General features: G+C 42.9%; 1 protein-coding gene across 1 annotated transcript in view; it reads right to left on the bottom strand.

The window, feature by feature from the left end:
- The window catches only part of LOC110529233 (MAM domain-containing glycosylphosphatidylinositol anchor protein 2), a 355,390-nt gene extending 333,135 nt beyond the window's left edge, over window positions 1-22,255 (bottom strand). Inside the window, exon 1 of the mRNA XM_036985374.2 lies at window positions 21,148-22,255. Within this exon, the coding sequence (XP_036841269.2) occupies window positions 21,148-21,220 (73 nt within the window). The 5' untranslated portion in view covers window positions 21,221-22,255. The remainder of the gene's footprint in view (window positions 1-21,147) is intronic.
- Window positions 22,256-23,334: the final 1,079 nt, after the last annotated feature.

The raw sequence follows: 23,334 nt of genomic DNA, 5'->3' as shown, positions 1-23,334 counted from the left end.
GATGGGACAGTAAGTGTAGTTTCATGAAACACTGGCAAAAACTGAAATACAGGGGAATAAAAGGGAGCGTGTCGTGATTAAAATGTAAATAATCCAATCAAATGAACAAAACCAAAAGTGAGAGTGTGACCGTTGAAAATTACCAATTAAATGAATGCGATTTGCAAGGCACAACAATTCATTGGGGGGGTGTTTTCTACTGGAGGCTATTTAAAAATATATATTCCTATAGCTAACAATGTTGCACCAAGCCATGGAAATGGTTATGGATAAGGTTTATAACTGTAGTCTTAGTCCACAATACTCTACACCCCAAGGCCACAACCTTCCAAATGCGACTCCACAACAATGTGAGAAGCAGTCCTATTATTTGTCAACAAAGCAATCTAGCCAGCTAGCATAGCTACAGCCAATATAACATTAGTCAAAAACTAACGTTACTAGCTAGCTGGTTAACACATTTTGTAGTTAAAATGATCATGTTACATGGATTTTACTTGTAACATGATAACACAAGCTAATTTTAACTAGCTACCAAAGCATAGTTGGCTACCCAACATTGGTAGAAGAATGGATAGCTTGGTAATTAATTAGCTAGATAACCAAGCCTATTAAAATACAGCAAAGGAGACAAGAGGTTATTGCCTGTTTATTTTTTAAATTTATACAATTAGTTTGTGGGACCCGCAGGCCCGCCAGGAGTCTCTTTGTGCAAGGGAACGATGCATCACCAAACCAGGGCATGGATTTCCAACAACTCATCATGCAAGGGCCAGGCTGAATCAGAGGCTGGACTACAACACTAGCTGATATGAACTGATGATGACTGATGACAGAAGTAGCTCAACTATTCCAACTATTCCAACAGCAGCAGCTATAGCAGAGCACTTATCCAGAGAATGCACCAGAAAGGGAGACAGGCGTCCGTAACTTTTACAACTTGCACATTGGTGGTAGATAGCTAAAGACAAATATTTGAACCCTGTTAATTTGCTAATGATGGGCCACATATGTAACATGAATTAGAGGTGTGAATATCATAAATCATGAATTTCATGTTTTTTCTCATGTCTCAGGAAGAACAGTCCGCACAACACCCATGTACTGTCTGCTAGGTTAGTCAGCTGAGATTAAGGTACACAGATGGAAAGTGGAGCATGGCAGATTTTGAAGGTGAGGAGTCCCATAAATTTTCTCAAGGATTTTGAAGCATTTAACCATTTGTAACACTGACTCCTCAGATGCAGCTGCAAATCTATATCATACTGAAAGAGAGAGACAGGCATAAGTCGTCGGACACCCCAGACAGTTGGAGCAAAGGAATGGGACATAGAAATGTGAAGGCGGTGGCACCAGATGGAGTTTAGTTTATAAATGTGAACCAATCCATACATTGTAAATACCACACAGAGCTTTTAAAAGTTGAGACCTGTTCCACAGATTTGTGTGTGCTTTTTTAGCGTTGAGATTAATTGAGATTCCAGAGATGTTTATTGGACAGAATCATTTATTGTCTCCTGTAATTTCACTGGTGATGTCTGGTGTAAAGACAGACCCAGAGGACCCGGATGCATTTTTAATAACTTCTCCACCCTGGCACTTCCCCGAGTTTGAGGACCTGATGGCGTCAGCAGATTACGGGGAGAAAAAGCACCATCAGAATGAAAACCGGAGCAAACGTCCCACGTCCACCGCAGCCCTTCCATCAGGAGCTAGCCAGCTAACTAGCTACTAGCTAGTAGTCAGTTAGCCACTGCTAGCGGTCTGCACCGCCTCATTGCCTGCATCTGCAATGGGTCCACGGTCAAACAACCACCCCCATCACAATCAAATGCTCCCTAAAACACTTCAGCGAGCAGGCCTTTCTAAAAATCGACCTGGCCCGGGTATCCTGGAAGAATATTGACCTCATTCTGTCTGTAGAGGATGCCTGGTTATTTTTTTAAAGTGCTTTCCTCACCATCTTAAATAAGCATGCCCCATTCAAAACATTTACAACTAAGAACAGATATAGCTCTTGGTTCACCCCAGACTTGACTGCCCTTGACCAGCACAAAAACATACTGTGGCGTACTGCATTAGTCTTGAAATAGCCCCCAGGAACCAATATACACAGTCTGTTAAGAAAGCTAAGGCTAGCTTTTTCAAACAGAAATTTGCATCCTGTAGCACTAATTCCAAAAAGTTTTGGGACACTGTAAAATCCATGGAGAATAAGAGCACCTCCTCCCAGCTGCCCACTGCACTGAGGCTAGGAAACACTGTCACCACCGATAAATCTACGATAATCGATCATTTAAATAAGCATTTTGCTATGGCTGGCCATGCTTTCAACCTTTCTACCCCTACTTCCGAGCACGTCATGGGTGCACGTCAGCCTTGCTCAAGGTCCTAAACGATATCATAACCGCATCGATAAAATACAGTACTGTGCCGTCTTCATTGACCTGGCCAAGGCTTTCGACTCTGTCAATCACCGCAGACTCGGCAGACTCAATAGCCTTTGTTTCTCAAATGATTGCCTCGCCTGGTTCACCAACTATTTCTCAGATAGAATTCAGTGTGTCAAATCGGAGAGCCTGTTGTCAGTCTCTATGGGGGTGCCACAGGGTTCAATTCTCGGCCGACTCTCTTCTCTATATACATCAATGATGTCGCTCTTGCTGCTGGTGACTCTCTGATCCACCTCTATGCAGACGACACCATTCTGTATACATCTGGCCCTTCTTTGGATGCTGTGTTAACAAACCTCCAAACGAGCTTCAATGCCATTCATTCAACAGTCCTTCAGTAGCCTCCAACTGCTTTTAAATGCTAGTTAAACTAAACGCATGCTCTTCAACCGATTGCTGCCTGCACCCGCCGGCCCTCCTAGCATCACTACTCTGGACGGTTCTTAGAATATGACTTAGAATATGTGGACAACTACAAATACCTAGGTGTCTGGTTAGACTGTAAATTCTCCTTCCGGACTTAAGCATCTCCAATCCAAAATTAAATTGAGAATTGGCTTCCTATTTTGCAAAAAAGCCTCCTTCACTCATGCTGCCAAACATACCCTCGCAAAACTGACTATGCTACCGATACTTGACTTCGGCGATGTCATTTAGAAAATAGCTTCCAACTCTCTACTCAGCAAATTGGATGAAGTCTATCATAGTGCCACCCGTTTTGTTACCAAAGCCCCATATACTACCCACCACTGCGACCTGTAAGCTCTCATTCACTGGCACACAGGTCAGAACACACAGAACATTGCCTGTTTATTTTTACTACTCTTTCATATACAGTTGAAGTCGGAGGTTTACATACACCTTAGCCAAATACATTTAAACTTATTTTTTCACAATTCCTGACATTTAATCCTTAGTAGAAATTCCCTGTTTTAGGTCAGTTAGGATCACCACTTTATTTTCAGAATGTGAACTGTCAGAATAATAGTAGAGAGAATGATTTATTTCAGCTTTTATTTCCTTCATCACATTCCCAGTGGGTCAGAAGTTTACATACACTCAATTAGTATTTGGTAGCATTGCCTTTAAATTTGTTTAACTTGGGTCAAATTTGTTGTTAGCCTTCCACAAGCTTCTCACTATAAGTTGGGTGAATTTTGGCCCATTCCTTCTGACAGAGCTGGTGTAACTGAGTCAGGTTTGTAGGCCTCCTTGCTCGCACATGCTTTTTCCAGTTCTGCCCAGATATTTTCTATAAGATTGAGGTCAGGGCGTTGTGATGGCCACTCCAATACCTTGACTTTGTTGTCCTTAAGCCATTTTGCCACAACTTTGGAACTATGCTTGGGGTCATTATCCATTTGGAAGACCCATTTGCGATCAAGCTTCAACTTCCTGACTGATGTCTTGAGATGTTGCTTCAATATATCCACATAATCTTCTGTCTTCATGATGCCATCTATTTTGTGAAGTGCACCAGGCCCCCCTGCAGCAAAGCATCCCCACATCATGATGCTGCCACACCCGAGCTTCACGGTTGGGATGGTGTTCTTCGGCTTGCAAGCCACCCCCTTTTCCTCCAAACATAACAATGGTCATTATGGCTAAACAGTTGTATTTTTGATTCATCACACCAGAGGACATTTCTCCAAAAAGTACGATCTTTGTCCTCATGTGCAGTTGTAAACCGTAGTCTGGCTTGTTTATGGCGGTTTTGGAGCAGTGGCTTCTTCCTTGCTGAGGGGCCTTTCACGTTATGTTGATATAGGACTGGTTTTACTGTTGATATAGATACTTTTGAACCTGTTTCCTCCACAATCTTCACAAGATGCTGTTGAGGAGGAAGATGCTGTTGTTCTGGGATTGATTTGCACTTTTCGCACCAATGTACGTTCATCTCTAGGCGACAGAACATGTCTCCTTCCTGAGCGGTATGACGGCTGCGTGGTCCCATGGTGTTTATACTTGCGTACTATTGCTTGTACAGATGAACGTGGTACCTTCAGGCGTTTAGAAATTGCTCCCAAGGATGAACCAGACTTGGGGAAGTCTACAAATTTGTTTCTGAGATCTTGGTTGATTTCTTTTGATTTTCCCATGATGTCAAGCAAAAAGGCATTGTGTTTGAAGGTAGGCTTTGTAATACATCCACAGGTGCACCTCCAATTGACTCAAATTATGTCAATTAGCCTATCAGAAGCTTCTAAAGCCATGACGTAATTTAAGGAATTTTCCAAGCTGTTTAAAGGCACAGTCAACTTAGTGTATGAAAACTTCGGACCCACTGGAATTGTGATACATTATTATAAGTGAAATAATCTGTCTGTAAACAATTTTTGGAAAAACGACTTGTGTCATGCACAAAGTAGATATCGTAATCAACTTGCCAAAACTGTAGTTTGTTAACAAGAAATTTATGGAGTGTTTGAAAAATGAGTTTTAATATATACTGTATATATACAGTATAAGTCAGAAGATTTCATACACTGAGGTTGGAGTCATTAAAACTCATTTTTTCAACCACTCCACAAATTGCAGTTCAAGAAAGAGTTAAGGAAATATTTACCAAATAAACTAAAGTAAAAAATAATTAAAAGCAACACAATTAAACAACAATAACAAGGCTATATACAGGGTGTACCGGTACCGAGTTAATGTGCAGGGGTACAGGTTAGTTGAGGTAATTTGTACATGTAGGTAGGGGTGAAGTGACTATGCATAGATAATAAACAGCAAGTAGCATCAATGTACAAAACAAATGGAGGGGGTTGTCAATGTAAATAGTCCGGTGGCCATTTGATTGATTGTTCAGCAGTCTTATGGCTTGGGAGTAGAAGCTGTTAAGGAGCCTTTTTAGTCCTAGGCTTGGTGCTCCGATACTGCTTGCCGTGCGGTAGCAGAGAAAACAGTCTATGACTTGGGTGACTGGAGTCTCTGGCCTATTTTTTGTGCTTTCCTCTGACACCGCCTATTATACAGTAGGTACTGGATGGCACGAAGCTTGGCCCAAGTGATGTACTGGGCCGCACGCACTACCCTCTGTAGTGCCTTATGGTCAGATGCCGAGCAGTTGCCATACCAGGCGGGGATGCAACCGGTCAGGGTGCTCTCGGTCAGGATGCTCTCGATGGTGCAGCTGTATAACTTTTTGAGGATCTGGGAACCCATGTCAAATCTTTTCAGTCTCCTGAAGGGGAAAAGGTGTTGTCGTGCCCTCTTCACGACTGTCTTGTTTGTGTTTGGACCATGATAGTTCGTTGGTGATGTGGACACCAAGGAACTCGAAAGTAGTTAGTGTAAGGGGTGGTGGGTCTGTAACAGGGGGGAAATAAAGGGTGGGGGGGCTATAACAATGGTGAGGTATGAGTTTCAGGATAACTTAATGGCATGTCAAATTAAATCAAGCGTTATTTATACATTTCAGACATGGAATGCTTCAAATATTATTATTTTTACTTTAATATTTACTAAATATTTACAAACATAATAGGATAAAAAACTAAAGTATAACAATAAAAACTGAAGAACTAAAAAGCACCCTAAGGAAAAGCAAAGCTAAAAAGTTGTGTTTTAAGATCTCTTTGAAATATGCCCCCTCAGGTTCTTTATCAGGCTATTCCAAAGGCTGGGGGCATCATAACTAAAGGCTGCCTCTTGGTCCTAGGCTTTGGGATAGTTAAAAGGTCAGTGCCAGAGGACCTGAGGGACCTACTGGGTACGTAACTTAAAAGCATGTCTGACATGTATTGGGGTGCACAACCGTGGATTGATTTAAAAACCAATAGAAGAATCATAAAATGAATTACAGGCAGCCAGTGCAGAGACCTTAAAACTAGTGTAATGTGTGCTCTCCGTCTGATCTTGATCTGTAGCCGTGCTACAGCATTCTGTATGTTTTGTACTTGGCCAATGGCTTTCTTGGGTAGACCAGACAGGAGAGCATTACATTAGTCAAGCTTGCTTATAACAAAAGCATGGATGAGTCTCTCTGTATAAGCCTGACAGAGAAACAGCCAAACTTTGGCAATGTTCCTCAGGTGGTAAAAAGCTATTTTGGTCACGTTCCTAATGTGTGATTCGAAATTGAGTTCATCATCTAAAATAACAACTGGTGTTTTATCTTTATTGAACATGAATTAAAATGTGCAGCCAGACTCTCTCTCTGTGCTTTGGCTCTAACAATAAGTACCTCAGTCTTGTCTTGATTTAGCTGGAGGAAGTTGTGAGCCATCCCAGTATTTAAATCACTAATACAGTCTTATAATTTATCTGTGGAGTTAAAATCCTGGTGACTAATACAGTCTTGTAATTTATCCATGGAGTTAAAATCCTGGTGACACAGAAATGTAAAGTCTCCGTAGCAGTGAAAATCCATACTGTGCTATCTGATAATGCTGCCAAGGAGTAACATATATAAGCGGAACAGTACCGGACCCGAAATCAAACTTTTGTGGAATGCCACGTTTGTTATGTATTTCCTCTGAGTTATGTTTACCAAGGGTGTCAAAAAGATCTTAACCGGCAAAATAGGTCCTAAACCAATTTAGAACTGGACCGGAGAGGCAAACCCACCTCTCCAGTCTGTCCCGAAGGACATCGTGGTCAACAGTGTTGACTGCAGCACTGAAATCCTAGAGTACAAGGACAGAGAGTTGTTTGGCATCTGTGTTGGCTCTAAGATAATTTACCTCTTTAACTAAGGCTGTCTCTGTGTTGTGGTGGGCTCGAAAACCAAATTGGAATTTGTAAAAAAAAATAAAATACAATTGGCACTTAAAAAAATAATTTAGCTGTTTGAAAACCAGAATTCCAGAACTCCAGAATTTTGATTAAGAATGGAAGGTTGGAGATTGACTTATACAATACCTTGCGCTTCTTCAGATATGCAATTACAAACTGTTTTGAAGAAGATGGTGGGGTTAGGATCGAGAAGGCAGGTAGAAGGCTTAAGTTGTCATATCACTTTCCTGAGCATGTCTGTGTCAACCAGGCGAAAATAAATCCATAGTACCTTTGCATGGTAGGCTAGGGCACATATCATCAAACTTCTCATCGGGTCTTGGTTCACTGATAACAAACATTAGGCTGAGTATGTTATTTTTTTAAATATGCAGCAAACTCATCACATTTAGATGTGGACGACAGTTCACGGGGTAGGATTTATCAGGCCATCAATGGTCGAAAAGAGCACTCAAATGATTTTGATTATTAGCGATCAAGTTAGAAAAATGAGACCGTCTGGCATTTCTAATTGCCTTGTTATATATGCCAAGTTGCTCTCTCAGATTATCATAATGGACAACTGCAACTCTGCCTTTCTGCAATTTCTCTTTAATTTATTAGCTTCCTCCCTCATCCAAGGGGATGTGTTCTTTTTCAACATTCCTGGAGCTATGGCATCAATGGTTGCCCTTAATTTGCTATCAACTAAATCTTCACAAGAAGGAGACAGAATAGGTGACAGAGTATTGTTCATACACTCAATATAAGCAGCGCTACAGTCTGAAGACAGCCATGTTTCAGTGAGAAGGTCGTTAAAATCTACGTTAGTGACGATGGTGTCAATTTGGAGTAGTTGGCCAGAACCGTGGGCAGGAGAGAGTTGATGTCATGGACACCAGCTCCTGGGTGACAGTGGAGCTTGGTCGGTCCGCAGAGAGTAGACAGGCAAAAATCTCCCACCATCGAGCTGCCCACAATGGTATCTCAGGCTGGACACATTGCCAGTCAGAATTTCTAGACTCCACCGAGTGTTGTTAACACACCATGGTTCCCCTTATCCAACAGTCAGAGGAGAAACAAGCTTTTGAGGTTTCAGAGATACAGTACATGACCAAAAGTATGTGGACACCTGCTCGTCGAACATCTAATGGGCATTAATATGGAGTTGGTCCCCCCTTTGCTGCTATAACTCCACTCTTCTGAGAAGGCTTTCAACTAAATGTTCAAACATTTCTGCTGGGATTTAATTCCATTCAGCCACAAAAGCATTTGTGAGGTTGGGCACTGATGTTGGATGATTAGGCCTGGCTCGCAGTTGCCGTTCCAATTCATCCAAAAGCTGTTCGATGCAGTTGAGGTCATGGCTCTGTGCAGGGCAGTCAAGATCTTCCACACCGATCTCGTTAAACCATTTCGGTATGGACCTAACATTTTTGCATGGGGGCATTGTCATGCTGAAACAAGAAACTGTTGCCACAAAGTTGGAAGCATAGATTCAGCTAGAATGTCATTGTATGCTGTAGCGTTAAGTTTTCCCTTCACTAGAACTAAGGGGCATAGCCCGATCTATGAAAAACAGCCCAGACCATTATTCCTCTTCCACCAAACTTTAAAGTTGGCACTATGCATTGGGGCAGGTAGCGTTCTCCTGGCATTCACCAAACCCATATTCTTCCGTCGGGCTGCCAGATGGTGAAGCGTGATTCATCCCTCTAGAGAACACGTTTTCACTGCTCCAGAGTCCAATGGGGGCAAGCTTTACACCACTCCAGCTGACGCTTGGCATTCCACATACTGATCTTAGGCTTGTGTGCGGCTGCTCGGCCATGGAAACCCATTTCATGGACCTCCCGACAAACAGTTCTTGTGCTGACGTTGCTTCCAGAGGCAATTTGGAACTCGTAGAGAATGTTGCAACCGACGCAACACGCTTCAGCACTCGGCCGTCCAGTTCTCTGAGCTTCTGTGGCCTACCACTTTGCGGCTGAGCTGTTGTTGCTCCTAGACATTCCCACTTCACAATAACAGCACTTACAGTTTACCGGGGCAGCTCTAGCAGGGCAGAAATTTTATGAACTGACTTGTTGGAAAGGTGGCATCCTATGACGGTGCCACGTTGAAAGTCACTGAGCTTTTCACTAAGGCCACTCTACTGCCAATGTTTGTCTATGGAGATTGCATGGCTGTGTGTTCGATTTATACACCTTATATACACTCTATAATACCCGATTCCACTAATTTGAGGGGATCCACATACTTTTGTATATATAGTGTAAAACATCTAAGTTCTTACGACTGGCTTGGAACTGACTAGTCTTCAAAGGTGCAAGGATAAGTAGGAGTCTGAAACTAGGCTATTGGGTCCAGTGTCTGTGCTGTTTGCGGTGTTGCCAATATAGTGACTTTGACGCTATATTCATCAAATTTTCAGACCCATCCAGAGACTTTTATTAGTAAAAGAGCTACTATTTTTCAGGCTGCCTTTGGGGAGTTTTGACATCAAGGGTTTCTATGGTTTTGATAGAATTTAGTGACTTTTCCCACACAGTTCTGCAGCAAACGAGAGTGCGAGAAGTCTGTGCAACAGAACTCACTTATTTTTTTGAAAGAAGCTAATTATCCTCTGTGGCCAAATGTTGCTTTAGTAGCCTACTTTAAATAATGTAATGTATTTGTGTAGACAGGAGTAGGCTAATTAGGCTATATACTGTAGATTGGCTGCTACCTAGCTCCTGTTTTTCCAACATTAAACAGAGGAAACTCTCCAAAGACTGGGTCTTGTGAGAGCTGGCTTTCTGTATGAGTAACTTTCACATCAGAGGAGGAACTAGCAGCAATCACATGTGTACTGGTTCCAATCTCAGGTATGAACTGGTGCCTGCTCTCCAAGCACTGCAGAGCACAGTAGTCTCCTATGCCTGGGTCCTATGAGAGCTGACATTCTGTGTGAGTAAGTTTGCCAGTATGGGAGAGAGTACTAGCAATCTGAGGGCCCACCCAGGGGTACAGACCAGTCCCTTATATGCCCACCACTCCACTGCTCCAAAGTGTCTCTGCTGTTCAGAATGCCCCCCCCCCTCCCAGTCTCATCTCTACCCCATTCTCCTCTGGTGGGTTGTGTGCTAACAGAGTGTACAGAGAAAGAAGGGAGCAAGATAACGAAAAATAGAAAGGAAGAGATGGAGAAAGAGAGGTATAACGACAGAGAGATAGATAGAGGGAGAGAGAGTTCTCTGGTGTCTCATTATGGTGGGAAATGTGAGGGTCCAGATCCAAGAGCATTGATGAAGGACTTTGTGGAGGAGGCTTCTGAGAACCAACAAAGACGGCTTTAGTTTCACTGGCGGAATGCATTTGCATAGCTTAGAAGCCAAAGCGTCTGAACCAAGCCTTAATGAAAAGAAACCCCAGGAATCACAGGGACTTCAATGGCAACGCAAGAGGGAAAGAAGAGGTGGGGACTTTGCTTCTATTGCCTCTGTGGAGCAATGGAGAGACATTATCAAGAGCATCTCAGAGCTCCCAATGCAATTGTCTGTCAGAGACTGTGATGCAAACTGAAGGTGTCGTCTCCAGATGAAGATTCTACTTACACTTTAACTCACAGCTACAGTTTCATCATATCATACGGAGACATGGTCCTCAAAACAAGAAGAAAACAAGACTTGTTCCTCTCCCTTATTTCATGTTATCATTTAGACAAGTAGTCACTGACCAGTCGATCTCGCCAGACATTCCTAGTCGATCACCAAACATTTCTGTAGAAAAGCCAACGTCTTGTGCTGTTGGCAGTAGATGCACTTGATTCAGAAGCCCTCACACCGGATAGGCAAAGTGTTCCCATTTTGAACCATTTCATTTGTCTGAAGGGACAAACTCCGCCTACCCGGTGGACCAGGAGAGCTGTGGCTAAATCAATTACACTTACTGTGCTGGCCAATCAGCTCAAATCACTGTTCCTACAGCTTCCACGACGGAAACACCGTACACCTGGTGACAGTGTCAGCATGCACTGCGCCCGACCCGCCACAGGAGTCGCTAGAGAGAGATGGGAGATGGACATCCCGGCCTGAAAAAAACCCTTCCCTAACCCGGACGACGCTTGGCCAATTGTGCGCCACCTCATGGGTCTCCCAGTTCTGGCCGGATGCAACACAGCCCTGGATGAAACCCGGGTCTGTAGTGACGCCTCAAACACTACAATGTAGTTCCTTAAACCGCTGCGTCACTCGGGAGGCTGTTCAACACTTTTACAAATCATAAAACGTGCTTCTCCCTACTTTCACTCGAGTTGCAGCTACAATGAATGAGTAGCCAAGTGTATTTTTATTATTATTATTAGCAAATCGTATTTTAATATCGAGGAATATTTAACTTTCTCTGGTCGTAACAACACAAATTTGTGCATGAGGCGAAAATAATGCGACGCAACTCGCGTTTCACCATTAGGTGGAAGAGAGTGTCCCCTCTCTCTGGTCAGTCTCACTGGAGGAAAGGAGCTGAGCTGGTAAAAGGTGGACCCTCTGCTAATCTCCCCCTCCCTCCACTCAGACTGACCATCAGTTCAGTAAAATAAAAAGAGCCAATTATTAGCAAATGACTTCAATTTATGCTCAGCTGTGCCTTGCACATGATACAACTGTCTGTCAGCCAGCCAACATTATAAACTGGGTGGTTTGAGCCCTGCAAACTGTAGTTTATCAGCACTATTTCGTTTTCAACATTATCAAATCACCTATGATTAGTCTAATACAGTGACAACTAAAAGTGTTTTGTCCAATCAATGTAAGCTCTTTGTCATGTTTCTGTCCATGGTGGACCGTGGACCGTCGCAGGAGGTTCCGGACTGTGGACCGTCGCAGGAGGTTCCAGACTGTGGAACGTTGCAGGAAGCTCTGGACTGGGAACTGTCGCCGGAAGCTCTGGACTGGGAACCGTCGCCGGAAGCTCTGGACTGTGAATGCGCACTGGAGGCCTAGTGCTTGGAGCCGGTACAGGTGGCACCAGACTGGTGACACGCACTTCCTGGCGAGTGCTGGGAGAAGGCACAGGACGTACCAGACTGGGGAGGCGCACTGGAATCCAGATGTATGGAGTCGAAACAGGTTTTACCAGACTGCTAACCGGATCCTCTGGTCGAATGTTGAGCAGAACACACTTGCACAACATCTCTCTCCTCTCTCTCTCTCCCAACTTCTCCATCGCCTCGCTGACGGTCTCTGGCTCTTCAGGGAGAGTGCGGGGAGCTGACACAGGACGTACCGGACTGGGGACACGCACTTCAGGACGAGTGTGCTGCAGCATTCTCATCACTACCACCTCTCTCCGGAATCTTTCATCAAATTCCTCCTCCGACTACCACACAGGCTCTGGCACTCTCCGCTGTTTGATCGCCAGCTCCATGTGCCTATCCCCCCAAAAGAATCTTAGGGCTTCTTTGGCAGCGGACTGATGACACGCTCCTCATGGCGCACAGGACGTACCGGGCTAAGGAGGTGCACTGGAGATCTGGTGCGTGGAGCCGTCACATATGATGCTGGACTGATGACCCGCTCTTTAGCACGCTGCGCTGCCACAGACTCCTAGCCAACTCCATTCTCCGGTATCCTTCCTCACACTCCCATGCGGGCTCTGGCACTCTCTGGGTCGACTGACCACTTCTCTATCGCCTGCTCTATCGCCTGCTCCTCTGGCTCTTCCCGCGGCTCAGCCAGCGACCCCTTGTGCTCCCCCCAAAAATAAATCTTGGGGTTGTCCTTGGGCTTTCTGTGGACGCGAACCCTGGTGTAGTTGCTGTCCTCCATTATTACCTTCCGTCTGCAGCCAAGGAAGGGTCTCGCATCCACCCATCACTTCTTCCCATGTCCAAAACGTATTTATCTCGTGGATACGCTGCTTGGTCCTCTTTTGGTGGGATATTCTGTCACGGCTGTGGTAAGAACGGGACCAAGGCGCAGCAGATGTTAAGTTCCACATATTTAATTCAAAGAGAAACTTAAACAAAACAAAATATATCAATAAATGAACAACTAAACGTGACTACCTGGTGCACATGCACAAAAACAAAACAATATCCCAAAAAACACAGGTGGGAGAAATAGCTACTTAAATATGATCCCCAATTAGAGACAACGATTACCAGCTGCCTCTAATTGGGAATCATACAAAACACTAACATAGAAAATATAAACTAGAACACAACATATAAATTATAAACTAGAATACCCCCTAGTCACGCCCTGACCTACTACACCATAGAGAAACAAGGGCTCTCTATGGTCAGTGCGTGACAGTACCCACCCCCCAAAGGTGCGGACTCCGGTGGCAAAACTGAGTGAGCAGAGGGAGCACTGAGTGAGCAGAGCTTTAACCTTATGAAAACCCAATTCTCTCATTTGGAATATAAAATTACATTAAATCTTTTCACAAATAGTGTCATATTTAAACATTTAAATTGCACAACAATTCCATGTGAATCTGATAACTATAATGTGTAGACTTTCCAAGATACAGTTTATGTCATCCTATCATTAATAAGAATGTCTCAGACGCCAACTGCTCTTGCATCATATTCATTAAGTACCAATGCATATTTTCAAATGGTTGGATTACCGAAATATGGTTCTGTTCCCCCCACCTTTTGATGTTCCCAGACTCTATATGTTTAACAAAGGCTTTTCAAGAGTCCTTCTGTAGAGTCAAGAAAGAGGAAAGGGAGAAAGGTATTTATGGGGGTCATAAACTTCCCCCACTCAGGCCAACTTCATGACACTAGCTAGCAGTGGTGGAAAACTACTCAATTGTCATACTTGAGTAAAAGTAGTCATTTTCTGTTAAGGTGACTCAAGTAAAAGTAAAAGTCACACAGAAAAATGTTACTTGAGTAAAAGTCTAAAAGTATTTGGTTTTAAATATCGTTAAGTATCAAAAGTAAATGTAATTGCAAAAAATATACTTAAGTATCAAAAGTAAAAGTACATTTCAAATTGCTTATATTAAGTAAACCAGGCAGCACAATTTTCTTATCGTAAAATGTTTACGGATAGCCAGGGGCACACTCTAACACCCAGACTTACTTTGTGACTCACCACCTGGATTCGGTCTTATGTAGCAAAATGTGACATGGTGTTTTTTACATTATATAAAAGTAGAGACTCAGAAAACAAAATGGTATATCATACAATGCATTTGAGGAACAATGGGAAAGTAATTCTGCTTTGAAAGTTGATCAACTTGCAAACTCACTTTGAGAAAATCACCTTTCAATGTTTTGCTATCTAGTTAAGAGCTCTTCTTTGTCTAAACCCATTCAGCATCGTTCACACCCTCACCCTAAGCTTTAGCCCCACCCATCTCGTTTCGCTCTGGTAGAGCACACTTGACTATCTGGCCGATGATTTGTTTACCTCTGGATAACATAAAAACAGCCTAACCAGCTCTGCTGGCAACAATTTCATTACACTTTTTTTGCAGCTGTTTACCGGCCATATTCAATGGGTGTTGTACACACGTCATGTAACGTTAGCGAATGAGCCAGCCAGTCAACGATAACTAGTTAAACGATAAACAGTGCCAACAATGCCACAGTGCTGGGAGCTAACCAACCATGTCCAATGTTATCTAGCTAACATTAGGCTCTAACTAGAACAGTACACAGCTCTGGGAAACGATTAACATCAGCTAGGGAGCCAGCCAGCTAACATTAGCTTGAAAGGAAACCACTTTCTGTCAAAATGAGAACGTGTAATATCTGAAAATGTATTGTTAGCTAGCTAACGCAATACTATCTTACCTGTATACATCATCGTGCATGGACGCGTCTCCCTGACAGGAATGCCATGCCACGGTTGCCCTTAGTTTAAAGATGAAATCCAGAGGTGTTTCCTCCATCTCTTTAGCTATCATACTCTAATTCCACTGATTTCAAAACTTGATCCTCCAGAAAGTGGAGCCACACTTATGTAGCTCCACTACAAAATAACAAAAAAATAAAAGCCGTGTTCGACAGGATTACCAACACAGACTGACCAGCTTCTATGGCAGACCAATCCAAACTCCTTTCTCGACATGTCCAGCCCAGTCATTTTCTCAGGCAATCATGGCTAGTGCGAAGGTTGATAACTTTTTCTGTGGCTTAACCAACAAGGCTCGTAATTTAACAATTGTATTTGTATTTTTGATGGCATACACGTTTGTTATTAAGGCACATGAAAGTTCACATGTTCAAGAAGGCATGGGGGGGGGGGCAGATGTTACAGCAGTAGTACTTGTAGTATAGTGTCTTTTTAGACCTCTGTGGCCTGCAGCCTTGAAGCTCTGACCAGCCTTCATCAGCCCTCAATAATGATTCTGGCAGAGTCATTTAATCATATCCGACTGCTACAAGATCATATCGACCCCGAAACAGAGTCGGACTGACATCTAAAACGGCAACAGAATACTACAGTGAATAGAATGATGTGTACAGTATTACCTAAAGCGTCATGTTCATGTGTTGCACCATGCATTTTGTTAAACTGGTACAGCATGTGAATATATGTGATGGAACAGAGAATATTATATATTAATACAAACATAGAAATTGGTAACAAGCCAAGATGTCTTGTATCATCTTAGATAATCATCCTACTAATTTTTGGCATTCCTCACTTGTGTCCGTTTAGCATCATTATGATGTATTATGATGCCATGCATGCTTCCCATATACTTCCTATTCCTAAACAATTAAATGTTGCATATTGTCATTTAGCATCCATCGAATATAAATGTTGACTTTGAACCCTGGAAAAAACCCTCCCAATTCAACCCATTTCTCTGGAGCCATCCCCATTCTGTATGTACTGTATATTGTATACTGATTTGAACATGTACAGCATATTTCAGCAGAGGCTCCTTCCGACATAATCATGCATGGTCTCACATCACATGAAGTCTTTGCCACAAGCTACTGCTCTGATGCGGTCACGCAGGGCATGCACATGTACATGTTGTCTTATTATAAGCTTAAGAGGGAGGGGGGGTAGGGGGTTAAGAGCCTTTAGTGGTCTTAGTCCTTTTGGATCTTCCTAAAAAGCCACCAAGAATATTTTCTCTCTCTCTCACTCTCTCTGTCACACTTTCTCTCACTTTCTCTTGAAGGCATGTGATTTCTCATTACCGAATGGGGGATGTCAATATAAATGAGCCCATCAACTCTGCCCCTACACATAGAAAGCCACTGAACCACAAGCCCTAGCAGACAGATGTGTAGAAAGGCCTGGGAAGACGGATAAGACAGAGGGACGGGGGTGAGATCTGGTTGGTCAGCACCCCCTTTCTGCTCCTCTTTCCTTTCTCTGAAAAAGACAAGACAACAAACAATTTCATCTGTTCTTCTCTCTCTTTCTTCAACCGAGGGCTGCTGTTCAGTGCTGACGCCAATTAGCAGGCCTGTAGTTTTAAGCAGGAAGTCTCCCTATGCACCGTGAGGAGCATTACGGGACATGATTTATTTAATGAGTGCCTGTTGATGTACATATGCTATGAGGCAATAGCTTTGATATGGTATGCATTGTATTAATTCTGATGGTAAGAAAGAGAACACTTGTGTATCTCTGGGATTAGGTAATTGGCCTTATGGCATATTGACAGTGTTATACCTTGAATAGTGAATAGGCCGTTCTACTGTATTATGGCTTCACAATCAATCGAATTCACATCGATAGCGCAATATTGACATGTGTAATATCCATTTCACAAGAGATTCCTATCGCATGCAATATTTTGAAATGACAGTCAGCCGCATGTGACGTTTTCATAGTTTACTCTGTTTTTTTTCTCCTCTTTCGGCTGCTTCACACACACACACACACACACACGCACACACACACGCACACACACACACACACACAAACTACGCCCCCTCACTCAAGCTTCGCAGTTCCTCCACCTCGCTGTTAGATCCACTTTAAACTCCTTACACTCGTGGGAATTGGCCTATATGGATAGGCTAAATATTAATGTTTCTTACAAAAGAAATATGGAAAGCATATGCATAACTATGGTAGTAATTTAAAGGGAACAGTTTGAAGATTATGGGAAAATGATTAGACTAAAACTGAGGACATAACAGTTCACCTGACAAGACTGAATCGAAACATTACACTGTTGACTATATGTGCATTTTACATTAACTGTACTTTTTTGTGTGACGTTTGTTGATAACAAAATCTGAAAAGACTCTGGATATGTTCAGTAACATGATAAGAATATTTGTGGAAAACTTGGTGTAGGTGCAACATAAAACAAAACAAAATGACAAGGGTTTGAAAGAAAGGTCTAACTGGTGGCCCCACACCTCTCCAAAGTGTACACAGTTCCCAAGTCATTTCAATGCACTTTTTTGACTGTAAGAAGTCTTCAACTATGTTTTTTTTTATTTTTTTTTAGCTCTCCTAGATTTGCTGTTGAGGAACTAGAGCAAGCACACTTGTAGTAGTTTTGGTTTGGAATACAGCCCTACGTCCCTGCCTTCACATAATTACTGTTGTTGTTTAAGCGATCCAAAAATTGTATTTTATAAAAGTAAGCATCATTTGAAAGCAACTCCTTGTCATGCATGGTGCTCAAGTTTAGAACGTCTGCCAGTCAAAACCCATACAGAGCTGTGAAGCTTTGACGTCATGTATAGCATGCTACTGCACATCCACTGCATTCCAACTGAGGCGCTTATCAGTGTCCAAATCTGCCATTTTCAACCCGTATACAGGTATGCATGTAAAGAGGTACGTTTGCATGCTGTTCTGTTAGGTCAAATGCAGTCAACATATTGTTCCAAACATTAGGTCAAATGCTGTCAACAGATTGTTCCAAAAATGAAGTCAAATGCGGTCAACAGGTCATTCCAAACATTAGGTAAAATGCAGTCAACAGATTGTTCCCAACATTAGGTCAAATGCAGTCAAGAGATTGTTCTAAACAATAATGATGTTGCTTTCCACTTTGCTTTTTAATGTATCATTCTATTTATATGATTCAAACAGTTCACCCAAGTGTTTTGATCTATATTGCAAGTCAAATCGTAATATTTAGTAAAAAAAATATATATAAATCATACTGAACAAAAATCTAAGCACAACATGTGAAGTGTTGGTCCCATATCATGAGCTGTAAAAAAAAAATTGCAGAAATTGTCCATTTGCACAGAAGCTTATTTCTCTAAAATGTTGTGCACACATTTTTTACTTCCCTGTTAGTGAGCATTTCTCCTTTGCCAAGATAATCCATCCACCTGACATGTGTTGCATATCAAGACGCTGATTAAACAGCATGATGATTACACAGGTGTACCTTGTGCTGGGGACAATAAAAGGCCACTCTAGAATGTGCAGTTTTGTCACACAACACAATACCACAGATGTCATTTTTTTTGAGGGAATGTGTAATTGGCATGCTGACTACAGGAATGTCCACCAGAGCTGTTGCCAGAGAATGGATTGTTAATTTCTCTACCTTGAGCCGCCTCCAATGTCATTTTAGAGAATTTGGCAGTACATCCAACCGGCCTCACAACCGCAGACCACGTATATCCATGCCAGCCCAGGACCTCCACAATCGGCTTCTTTATGGATCAGTTGAGACCAGCCACTCGGACAGCTGCTGAAACTGTGGGTTTGCACAACCAAAGAATTTCTGCACAAACTGTCAGGAACCGTCTCAGAGAAGCTCATCTATGTGCTCGTCATCCTCACCAGGGTCTTAACCTGACTGCAGTTTGGAGTCGTAACCGATTTCAGTGGGCAAATGCACAGCTATTGAAGAGGAGTGGGACAGAATTCCATGGGCCACAATCAACAGCCTGATAAACTCTGTGCGAAGGAGATGTGCCGCGCTGCAAAAGGCGAAATGGAGGTCACACCAGACACAGACTGCTTTTCTGATCCACGACCCTACTTTTCTTTTTATTTAAGGTATCTCTATTCCCAGTCTTGTGAAATCAATAGATTCGGGTCTAATGCATTTATTTCAATTGACTGATTTCCTTATATGAACTGTAACTCAGTCAAATCTTTGAAATCGTTGCATGTTAAAGTTCATTTTTTTGTTCAGTGTAGATTTTTTTGCCCATGTCGTGCAGCCCTATGTAATGTCTGGTTAAAACACATGTGCAAATGTGACAAGAAAAGAAGCCAATATGACCAACCCTGGCAGCGTGTGGGATACTGCCATGCATTTCATAGCGGAGCGCAAGAGAATCGTATGTACAAGCATAATGCATCTCACTAAATATATATATATGTGAACAACTGAATAATGTTGTGTTGCTGTGACTGTGAACAAAGCCCATTGAAGTGGTCCTTCTTGCATGTTTATTTCAACGTCATAACCCTCTATCAACAGGTGTGTCCTGCCTCCGTTCCAGTTAGCTAACCTCTCAATCCCCCTTCTAGCACCATAGGCAATGGATGAAACAAAATCTATGGAATGGTACCAAAATATCAGTAATATGCCAGCTTGGCACTGCATCGCCATAATATTATTATACCATCACCCGTTTCTACTTGAACCCCTATAGTCTGCAGCTTCCTCATTGGTCAACAGCAGTAGTAATATACAATGCACTCGTAGCATTGACCATATGATGGCATATCACAGTTTCACGGGACACCCCCGCAAGGTTATATTCTACACATTATGCCGTGAGGCCTTGGAGGGGCTGCTTGGAAATGTCATGTGTTACATCCCCATCAGCAGTCTCTATTGAACCCCTCAGTTTGACCGACCCTCACTGGCTCTGGATAATCCCACTAGTACATAGCATGCCTGCTTGGTACTAAAGCATCACCACCAGCATCGGCAGTCTTAAACTCTGGATCTGACCGGAGCTTTCTCTCTGGTCTACAATCTTCTCTCAGGTCATTGCCACTAGTAGCAACAGCTGTAGGTCAGTGCTGTCTGTCCCCGTGTATCCAGATCGGAGGTGAGGTGGCTCCACTGGCTCCTATGATTCATATGATTACCGCAGAGCAGTGAGAGCACCACTGCTTTCAACACACATGCTTATTCAGCCAAGGGAGCATCAGTCTGTGCCACTGTTTGCACACTCCTGTCCAACTGGGCAAAAGCTGGTTGAATCAACTTGTTTCCACGTCATTTAAACCAAAAAACGCTATGTGAATCAACATGGAAGACTGATTTTGGATTTCCAAAAATTAATCTATGTAAGGGGATTTTGTCTCTTTTTTACCCAACTTTTCACCTAAATCGAATGACATTGAAATGTTTAGTTGATTTCATGTTAGTTGACATCTCAAACAAATGTAGATAAAAACTAGAAGTTGAACTGATGTGTGTGTGTGTGTGTGTGTGTGTGTGTGTGTGTGTGTGTGTGTGTGTGTGTGTGTGTGTGTGTGTGTGTGTGTGTGTGTGTGTGTGTGTGTGTGTGAGAGAGAGAGAGAGAAGGAGAGATAGATAGATAGACACTCTGCTCATACATTTTTTGAATACCATTCATGTTGGTGAATACCAAAAGTTTATACATAACAGCACTCGCTCACTGATGACTGTTAGGAGACGCATAACGAAATAATGTGACGGTCACATTGTCTGAATCTACAAACGTAAAACATTATACTTAATAGGTTAAGATACATAGACGGCCCTCAATATGCACCCACATCGACACTAACAACGGAGGGACTTAATCGACTGTGAATGATAATCAATATTTAGACGAATAATTTGTGAAGGATTTGATCGGAATTATACCGTTTGTGATATATTCTCTGTTCAATAACCTGGCGCGGGTCACTCACCAGTCTATAAAATGTAATTCAACTCCCCGTGCAACATCAGCACTATATGATTCTAAGGAGAAAGCATCGGAGGGTATGTGTAAATAGGCTATGTTGCCAGGTAGATAGTACGGTTGCAATTATTTTACAAGGTCATGATCACGTTTGTTGCAACCCGTGGGAGGATAAAGCACACTTACCGTACACTCCTTGGCAACGGATGCCCTCCAGAGACAGCGTCAGGAGCCCCAAAACAGAAATTATTAGGTCCATCCTTTACGTTAATCTCAACATTTCCAGCACTCAAAGGCGAGAAGTCCTTTCCGGGGCGAGGAAGGAGGTTGGCGAGGCGGAACTCGCGTGCATAGATAGATCACCGAACACCGCTGCCGCTCCAATCCGGGTGCTGATTAATTTATGTTCTGAATGCGTTGCGCCTTGAATTTATGAACACAGAAGGCAAACAGGTGCGTTTTCACTTCAGTACACTGTCAAAATAAATCTAGGGCTGACGAATTCACTTGAAAAAGCGGTGTTCTGCTCGTAGTCAATGGATGTCTTGGCGGTTCTGTAGAAAACAGAGAGCCAGGGAAGAGAGACAGAGTAGATCAGAATAGTACGCCCTAGCCTACAGTCAGTCAGTGATGATAGTGGACGAACTAGGCTGTTTCAGGTAGGTGGGACCCAAGAATGATGTAGACTATATTCGGTCCTGTCCGTCACGTTAGTGCTGATCTTCTGGGCTCCTCACTGAGGGGTCACACTGATGCTCCTGGCTGCGGAATGGTTGAGAAGATAACCAGGGACATGGCTCCTCAGCGGTTCCAGCGGTTGTCATGTCTTAATCTGGGTCTGTTTAGATAGAATCAATGAACTGCAATTTGAAAAGCGCTACCATTTACATCACAACTATATTCTCTGCAATTTGCTACTCGGGAAAAAAACGGTTGGCTGCTGCTACAAGCGGGTGAGTTCTAGAACGGCGATTATCAGCACAGAGCTACATCAGCACTGCATCTCGACGCCGTGCGCGAGTCATCTCCGGTGGGGATGTTGATGTAGAGGGGGGTGAGTCCAGTTTAGGGAGAGGGAGGGGGAAAGAGAGCAGTGCGTGCACCAGATTGCCGGTATGATTCCGGTGTAGAATAAAATGAGAAGCTTTTCGTCGTTTCTCTTCCCACTTTATAGGAAAACGGTATTTTACCGGCTGGATTGGCGGATATGGGGGAGTTGAGCATCAGTCACGCTGCGCAATACGTGCTGCGATGATTCGGAGACGGAGCGGCACTGCAACCGGTCTCTCACTACGTCAAGGAGTGCGTGACTTCCAGCCTTCATCTGTATGGAAGGCTACGCGCAGCGTCAGGCGAGGCGTGTGGGTGAGTGCAGCTGCTGGATTGAGAGAGAGAAAGAGAGGGATTTATTGGAATTCTGTAGAGATAACAGATCACTGCAATCAACAGCAAACACCTCGAGATGCCCGGTCATGTTCCGACTTGTCCATTCACTTCTCTGTAGACAAGGCGCTTTCGTTGATTGTTGTTGTCAGTTGATTGGCAGTAGGCTACAACAGGGCTACTGATGTAACTTTGAATGGGTGTACAGGGGGGTCTCATATATGAGATAACTAACTATTCATGTTACAGCACTCTACTTTTCTGCAGGGAGGAAAGGCAGGAGGAGAGGACCACATCCCCAACCACCTGAATGCACATGGGCACACACACACACACACACACACACACACACACACACACACACACACACACACACACACACACACACTCACACACACATACCAAAGCAAGTGAAATCATAAACAAAAGTGAAACAAACAATCAGAATGAACAGTAAACATTACACTCAGGAATAGAGGCATTTCAAATGTCATATTATGGCTATGTACAGTATTATAAAGATAGTACAAAAGGGAAAATAAATAAACAGAAATATGGGTTGTATTTACTTCGTGTTTGTTCTTCACTGGTTGCCCTTTCCTTGAGACAACAGGTTACAAATCAAATAGAATGTTACTGGTCACGCACACATATATAGCAGATGTTATTGCAGGTGTAGCAAAATGCTTGTGTTCCTAGCTCCAACAGTGCAGTAGTATCTAACAATTCACAATACACACAAATCTCAAAGTAAAATAATGGAATTAAGAAATATATAAATGCTAGGAGGAGCAATGTCAGAGTGGCATTGACTAGAATACAGTAGAATACAGTATATACATATGAAATGAGTATAACATTATGTAGACATTATTAAAGTGTCCAGTGTTCCGTTATTAAAGTGACAAGTGATTCCATGTCTATGTCTATGACTTCACAAGACCCAATAAATATAGGAGTTTATCAAAATTGGATTTGTTTTCATATTCT

The sequence above is a fragment of the Oncorhynchus mykiss genome, chromosome 8, assembly GCF_057628025.1.
Source record: "Oncorhynchus mykiss isolate SJ-2025 chromosome 8, ASM5762802v1, whole genome shotgun sequence".
Classification (NCBI taxonomy): Eukaryota; Metazoa; Chordata; class Actinopteri; order Salmoniformes; family Salmonidae; genus Oncorhynchus; species Oncorhynchus mykiss.
This window is presented reverse-complemented; position numbering and strand designations above follow the sequence as displayed.